The sequence below is a fragment of the Drosophila serrata genome, unplaced genomic scaffold (genome assembly GCF_035046125.1).
Source record: "Drosophila serrata isolate PLE 108 unplaced genomic scaffold, ASM3504612v1 contig_276, whole genome shotgun sequence".
In the NCBI taxonomy this organism is placed as follows: domain Eukaryota; kingdom Metazoa; phylum Arthropoda; class Insecta; order Diptera; family Drosophilidae; genus Drosophila; species Drosophila serrata.
This window is the reverse complement of record NW_028257174.1, coordinates 6,032,464-6,040,902: the sequence shown is the minus strand read 5'-3', so window position 1 is coordinate 6,040,902 and position 8,439 is coordinate 6,032,464. Positions and strand designations below refer to the sequence as shown.

General features: G+C 40.6%; 1 protein-coding gene across 2 annotated transcripts in view; it reads left to right on the top strand.

Moving 5' to 3' along the window:
- Positions 1-8,439, top strand: part of hwt (SH2 domain-containing adapter heavyweight) — a 62,833-nt gene continuing 54,394 nt past the window's right edge. For both annotated transcript variants that reach the window (XM_020948345.2, XM_086835778.1), the window contains exons 1-4: positions 1-352; positions 1,722-3,604; positions 3,676-4,080; positions 5,009-5,168. In XM_020948345.2, the coding sequence (XP_020804004.2) occupies positions 3,153-3,604; positions 3,676-4,080; positions 5,009-5,168 (1,017 nt within the window). In that variant the 5' untranslated portion in view covers positions 1-352; positions 1,722-3,152. The remainder of the gene's footprint in view (positions 353-1,721; positions 3,605-3,675; positions 4,081-5,008; positions 5,169-8,439) is intronic.

Below are 8,439 nucleotides of genomic sequence, written 5' to 3'. Positions count from 1 at the left end.
ACATTTTAACGACCTGCACACACACGCACACACATACAAACACCGCAAGCCAGGAAGGCAGTTTCGGTCCTGTATGTGGCGTTCGGGCTGCGAACCGAATCCTTTTGCCGTTCGGCTCTCAGCTGCTGCTGCCGGCGCCAGCGTCGCTGCTTTCGGCGGTGCTTTCGCCGCTGCCATCGCCACAGTGGCTCCGTTATTTCTGCGTGCGCGTTGCCAATAAACGGGCAGCGGCCTCTGCTCTGCTCTGCTCTCGTGTGATAAAAAAATGTGAATTCCTCTGGACTCCGATTGACCGTCAGCCGTTAACTGTCAGCTAATTGAGCAGCAGTGTGTGTGTTCCGCTTTAAATTCGGTATTTAAAATGTCTATTTGGTGTTGAGTGTGTGCTTGAGCGATGGCCCCAAAATGTAGGCAACAAAAAAAGGTTGTGCGAAACATCCAAGCAAGCAGCTTCCTCATACGCTCTCCGGCTCAGACACTAGCGATGGTCTCTCTCTCTCTCTCTCCGGATTCCTGTGCAGCGCAATGGTTTTGTGTTATACACAGGACACACGGTTACCAATACGACCGCAAAAATACGGGACTGGATACCGTAACTTGGCTTGCGCCCACGCACAAACACATCCTCAGTGGGAGAGCGCTCTCTCTCGCGGTCGCGCTCATCCGCTCTCGCGTTGGTTCCTCTTAGTTGCACAGTGGGTCGCAATGGATTATTTGTTGAGTTAGGAATTAATTTAATAATGATTTACAATGACTTCATAATTCGTAAAATTTTTAATGCTTTAGTTTTCATAAAAACGTAAACTATAGGTCAAAACCAAAATCAAAATATTTGTATTACTTGTTGATATTTGCTTCAAACAAAATAACAAGAATATTAAAGCCTTAATAGTGGTTTTATAATTTCAATTAATAAACTTCATCGAGAATAAAAAGGTATTATTATTATTTTAATAATTAATTAAATAGTTTAAAGATTTAATTCGGAGACATACAACTCAAAGAGATAAAAACCCTCTTGTGTCCCACTGTGCAGAGAGACAGTGTTCCTGTTTTTGGGATTTTTTGGCTACTTTTTTTTGGGTGAACTGAAATGATGTTGACTCAACGTGCCAGCAGCAGCCAGCCAGCCAGGCGCTAACGGTAAAAGCAACAACGCCAGCAGGAGCAGCAGCAATCACAACAAAAGCAGCAACAACCTAACAACGGGACAATAACTACGTTGTAGTTGTTAGTCAGTTTCGTTGGACTTTTTAATTTAAGTGCATTTTCCGTGCTGCTTGGCAAATAACTAACGCAAAATTAAACATATTGTGCGCAGAAATTTAACCGTGAAGGCGGAACTAGAAAGTGCGGTGAAGAAAATCCCTAAAGTGAGAGGAAACGAAAAAATGAAATAACGCTAAACGTCAAAGAGAGAGAGGCAGGGAGAGAGACAGAGAGAGCGAGAGAGGCGAAATATTCGCAATTCATTCACAAGTGCAATGTGAACAATAACAACAACAACAATGGCCAGAAAATAGAGCGGCTGAGGATGCAAAAACAACAAGAAAAACAAAATAAGAAAAGAATACAAATGCAAAAAAAATGAGTGAAGCGCGTGCTTAACCTAAAAGTGCAAAACCACTCGCACAAGCACACGCGAATACACAAACACCAACACATAAAAAGCAGTCACACTCAATTCGTTCTCTTTGTTTTCTTCCACTTCCGGTATCCAGAGACAACAACAACTAAAGCAACAATATCGAAATAATAATAACAACAACAATGCATAGTTCCTGCTGAGTAGCTTTTTGTATAATCGAATGAATGTGTATGTGTATGTGTGTGTGTGAGTTATCCAAGGTAAAAGAGATGAAACAACAACAACAACAACAACCAAACACTGCCGCCTACAAACAATAAGATAGCAACAACAACAACAGTCGCCAAAGACAAAGCAAAGAGGACTTGCAAAAGAAGATGACGAAGAACAACCAAGACCGGAAAAGGAAGAGCAACCAAAGTGTGTAGAAGAAGTAGTCGCAGCAGCAGCAAAAGAAGAAATAGAAAAGAACCCAGCCCCTTGTAGCTAGTTGAAATTGACTAGAAAAAAAATAACAATAAGCTAAAAAAAATATATATACAACTTGAGCCACAAAACTGCACAAAACTTAACAAACTAACAACAATAAATATACTATATATAAAGAAAATACGGTATAATGGAGCACTAACAACAACTACCACAACAACACCAACAACAATATACAACAACGAAACGATAACTGAAAACTTCCGAGCAAATGCTAAAACTGAAAAACTTCCCACTTTGCTGTTAAACCAAAGTAAAACGATCATAAATAATAATAAAGAAATCAACTCAACGGCAACTATAAGTTAATTAGAACGTTTATTAATGTTACATCTATCGAGAACTCTAAGTTATATTCAAGAAAAATCAACCTAACTCGCACTTAAAACTTGAAACTTATTGCAAAAACAATATAAAACACAAATTTAACTTACTATGTTATTCAGTACATAACGTCAATGTATATCTTAGATCATTTTAAATAATACGAGCAAACAAAGTTAACGGAAAAAGTTCTTACTATCGCATAACTGTAACCTATAAGTATTGACAATGATATTTAAAACATAACAATGATCAACCATTTACAATCAACTAACTAAAACTCACAAGAAGAATTTGGCAAACATTAATTAGTCATATTTCAAAATTATCAACGACAAGTTTGAAAGCTTCAAGGAAACCTTGAATTGAAATTGAAATCAATAAACTGATGATTCAAATTATTCATATTCGATCGGAAAACAATTGACAAAAGCAATGATGAACCTCTTTGACATTATTCACAAACGATTCTAAGATTACAACCAATTAGAAAAGGTAATGGAAGTACTTAGTTTCAAAAGCCACCAAAGTCTTTAGCTAATCGAAAAAAAACACACCAACAACTCACCAACGTATCGCATCAAGGATCAGCAAAGAGCCGAAAGTATTATTAATACTCTTAGTGATGCAATGTTGATCGAAATCAATCAATAAAAGTAATGGAGCTAGTTCGTCTAAAGAGTCTTTAACAAAAAACCCTTCTCACCAACAATTCACCAACACCCCAAAGCCCCAAACCAAACCAGAGAAGATGGAGCGAATGTGGCGAAAGGTAAACCATAGTCTGCGTAACACCAACAAATCCCAGGGCCATCAGCCACCACAACAACTGCTCCAGCAGCAGCCTGGAGGCGATGGGGTCATCGTTGGTGGCACCGCAGCCACTCCCCAGTCCACCGATACCATCAGTTCGGCGGGTGGCTTTGGCGACGGCCAGCTGGTGGTTGCAGTCCAGGGACTAGCCTCCGGCGGAACATCTGGTGCCATCACTGCCACCGGTGGCTGCAATGCCACCGGCAGACGTCTAGCCAGCAGCGGAGGTGGCGGCAGTTGCCACAAATCCCTCAGCCAACATGTCCTTCAAACGCGCACCGCATCCTCGGAGCGGCGAAGGCGTCGCCGAAGGAAGAGTAGACCGCGTCGCGGTGGCGGTATGGGAGCGGTTACCAGTTGCGTTGGCGATCCAGGCGGTGACAATATGTCGTAAGTGATGGATATAGATTTAAAGCTATATAAATTTTTTTAGCTAAATTTGGACTCGCTTTCCCTGGCAGCTCCTCTGGTGGCTTCTATACCCTGAAGGACCACCATCAGCACCACTATCGACCCAGCCACCATCATGGCGGTGGCATTATAGGCGGTGGTGGTGGCTCATCGAGGCGCCTGTTTGCCACCTCGGCGCCCAGTGGCACTGTGATGATGTATCCAAATTCCCAGCGAGCAACGCTTCTAGCAGCCGCTGGAGGATCTGGTGCCGGTCAGGCATCTACCTCGGGTGCAGGAGGAGGAGGTGGAGCAGGAGGAGGAGGAACAGGAGGAACAGGAGGTGGTGGAGGAGCTGGAACCGGATCTGGAGGACAGCCGGACATCTCGCTGCGACAGCGGGCGGTGGCCAAGTTACGAATGTTCAACTTCCATTTGAACTGGGATCTGCACATGACGCACTGCAAGCCCTGCGGGTGAGTGGCATTAGCAGATACACTGGCAGAAAACCAAATCATATCCTTTTTGTGGAAAGATATAACTTGAATTTAGAGGCTTAAAATGATTATTTTATTTACTTGTATCTGTGGAAATTCCCTTTAAATTGAAGGACTATTTAGGCTCTTTTTTTTGTCAAGTGTAGCCTTTAACTGGAGTTTGATGCAACTGGGGTAGCTCCAGTGAGTTGGAGTGCCCAAGTGGCTGCCACTTGAGTCTGCTCCAGTGGCTTGTGCTTTTGTTTGCCGCAGAGTTTTCCCTGGCTTTCCTCCTATTTCATTTTTTTTTTGTTTTTTTGCTTGTTGCTGCTGTTCCCTCTTCACTTTCCCTACGTTTTGCTCCTCCTGGCCCACATATTTCCCCAACATTTTTCCGACCGCCGACCCCTCAAAGTTTTTCATTTGGTTGTGTTGTTTGTGGCTTCTGGTTAAGTTTTTTTTGGGGGCGGGTTGCAACTGAGTTTTTTGAGCCATTCAAGTGGCCGCGGGCGTTGAACGAACCCAGAATGCAAAGTGGGTCGTCGTCATTCCAGTCCCTCCCGTTTTTCCGTTCCATAGCACCATGGTTGCTCCATGGACGTAATATTCGTAGGCCCAGACCCACCGACATCCGGACATCATAATAAGGTAAATGGAGCAGAGTTTTCTTTACCGCCGAATGTGTGAAATTTTAATGAAGCCTCGCCTCCGCCTCAGCAGCTAACGAGCTTCTCCATTGGTGTCACTACCCTATATTATATATAAGTATATATCTCTATTTTTTTGGGTGTATAAAGTCATGGAAGGTATGCAAGCCATCAGAGAAATCAAACTGATGGCGTACTAGTTTATTTTAGCCACATTTTATCTGTACTTTTTATATGTATGTACCATTTATTTATAATAATATTAATGACAATCTTTGCAGACCTCGACTGAGTGGCAGTGGTGGCAATATAATTACCCGCCGTCTGTGTCGAAACCGTCGGCGGGAGGACAATGAGCTGTACCGCTCCAACAGCTTCAAGTTCGAGCGTTTCGAGCGGAAGGAGTGCCTCGAGGAGCTGTCCAACACGTTGCAGAAACAGGTGAGTGTTTGTTTTTCCAAAACATATACTTATAAAGAGCTCTTGAAAGCGCTATGTACTTATATTCTGAAGTCTTAATTAAGGCAAAATAATTATAAAATAGACTGAGTTGCAAATGGTTCATTTGATAAAATTATTATTATTTGATTTAAATATCTGAAAAAGCATATCTCTTAATGTGGTTTTATAAGAGTTCTCAAGTATTAATAATGGCAAAACTATTCTTAAATATTAATAGATATTAGTAGTCTATTAATAATACATTTCTAATGCGTTTGTTTAAAGAGTACCTGTATTGCAAATAAGCAAATCATATACTACAGCTCTTAAAAACGCTCTATTCTTATAATTCATAATTATTAATTTCGAAGAAGCCCATTACGATTTGTATAACTCTTTCGCGGAAACGTTTATTTCTGCCAGTGTTGCATAGCCACATGTTGCACATCTTATACGTCGCCGAATCAGCATCAGTTGCGGCGTTGGCCACACTAATTAGTGCGACTGTAGCATGGGTAGGGGGTCAAAAGAAAAACTAACCATCATCTAGAGAGAGATATTGGGGGTAAATTGCATTGAGATGGCCGGGCAAGTGTGGAATAATAATGGGATGTGGCAAGGTCTCAGGTGGCAAAGAAAAGTTCAATTCTCCTTCGACAGGGGCGGCGGGGGAATCTAATTAATGGCGCGCAACAAATTGAATTTTAATTGGGCGTCGAATTTGATTTGGCAGTCCAAAAACGACGAGAGTTCTGGGATCCCCCTCCCCAGGGGCGCCGCAGCCCCTCGATAACAAAGTTAAATTGAAATTGAACCTGGCGGCAAACGGAGGATGCAGCCAGCAAGTGGCCAGGCCAGGCGCCTTCGGGCCGGGCTTAATTAATATTTAAACGTAATTAAAGACAGGGCCTAATAAGGTTACCCAAAAAAAGAAATCCCCCCTAGATGCCAGGTGAACGGACGACACTTGGCAGGAAGTAAATTAGGGAAATTACTTTCACCAAAAGTGGAATATTTAAATTTGGGGGTTGCTCCTTAGCTATTTATATATTTTTGTAAATTTTATAATTTGAAATTACACATTCCTTAAAGTTTATAGTATTGTTGCAGTATTTTTAAGGTTTTTAGTATTGTTTTTGTCGTTTTTTAAGGCTTTCTTTAGATGTTCTTTTTATATTTTTAACTTTTAAATATTTTTATGGTTGCGAGTTTCCAATTGGTAATTTTTCAACATTTTAAGGGCTTTATTTTGATTATTTTTAAAGCTTTTTGGGAGTTTTTAGCACGCTTTTTTGTTTTTAACTTAAAAATAGGACTGCAAACTCTTAAAAAATACTCTATTTTCTTAGTTCCTTTAAAATATTATTTAGAAAACTTATCTACAATGTCGTGAGAGAATTTATACCATTAAAACTTGAAGGATTTAAGCCTGGGGCATAACTGAGAAGCTCCCAACACCCACCTCAACCTCAAGCGTTTTCACTGCTAATGCGATTTCTCGTTTGGGGGAAACTTCAAGTTTTCTTCTTTTATTTTTTTTTCTTTGTATAATATAGCACGCCTTCGGGCGCAAAAAGGGGGATTTCCCGGGAATGGATGTGCTGGGCTTAGTACCAGTGGAAAGGGATGAGGAAGAGAGTGACAGGCGGCCATTTATCAGCCGGCAAAACGTTGTCTAAGTACGTTGCGGTTGTTGCGGCAAAAGAGCACTTCAAATCGCGCACTGTCTCGCCGCCTCATCATCATCCTGTCTCCTGTCCATCCATCTATATATATCCTATATATCCTAGAAGCTGCTCTCCCGCACCAACTGTCAGCTGTCCGAACCCATAAGCTGCGTGGACAGTGAGACCCATCCACAGGCGAAACCGAAACCCCAACGAAATCCGAAACTCCAAAGCCGGAAGTCCAATCTCACCTGCCGCAGTTCTCTCGATAAATAAATAAGCAGCAGGAGGAAAGCCTCTGCTGATTTTCCCCGATTCCCCAAACCAATCTGGCGGATTCTTTCGGATTTTGATGGATCTATCAGGTGTGTGTGTTTGTGTGTGTGTGTTGGCTCACTCCACAAGGACACCGGTGGCACTCTCACTAATCAGGTGAAGGAGTCACAGTCCCTCGATATTTCCCCTTCCAACCACTTGTGGCTGTCTTTGTCAATTTTCCACACAAAAATAATGCAAAATGGGAAAAAGAAAAACCCCCTGGAAAAGTGTGTAGCCAGAGACAAATGGCATTGGAAAATTTTCTTGGCAGCTTAAGTAGTTCAGCCTCACTCCCCTCCCCCACCCCCCCAAAAAAAATAAAGGAAAACTCCGCCTTTTTGGCTAAATAAAAACTTTGAAATTGTTTCCATAATCGGGGAACACCTTATCGAAGGAAAAGTAGGAGGCAGCACCAACATTGGGGAATTAAATTCGACTTTGATTGAACTTTATTCAAATTAGATTGACTGTAAAATCAGTTTACATCAAATTTTTAAGGGAGGAGCGGGTGGTCAATGGGCTTTGGCCCATTTGAAAGTTAATAAAGAGGGCGTTTTTTTATTTTTTACAAGGGAAATCCCCTAAAAGTGAAGCGTAAATTGGCTACAAATGGATTATGTTTAAAGGTTATAAGAGGGATTTTTCAGGGTTACTTAAATTATTATTTTTGGCAATAAAAATAAACCATAAATAGTGTAGGATATAAATTTGTTAGTAATTTGTTGTATTACTTAATGCATAGTTTCTAAGACTCCTTTTATAAATAATCTTTAAATGTATCTTAAACGTTTATAGTATCTTCTTTGGCTTTTTAGAAACATTTTTAATATATTTTATTATAATTCCAAAGTGTTCGGTGATTTTAATTTCTTTTCATTAAGTTTACCAGCTTAATTCTTGTTCTTTTATTCCCCTTCTTAATTAGATTTTCAATTTATAATTAAAACTATAAGTATTCATTAGTAAAATCACCCCAAAATCATTTGTAAAGCTTTTAATTCCCAACTGGTGCTTGCATAAGTCAATTTTCCGTTAAAATTATTTAACTTAGTCAACTTTCCTAAACTCTCCTTTTTAATTCCCTTAAAATTCATTATGAAAATTAGTACATCATTGATAAAACCCTCGAAACGTCTTCTTTAACACTCTAAAATCATTTGTTATGCTTATAATTCCCACAACCGGTGGATGCGTCAGTTCAATTTCTGCCTCATTTAAGAGCCTTCATTTGTCAGTGTTCACCTTTTTTGACCTCCTCCCCAAGTACCTTACTCTCCCACCAACCA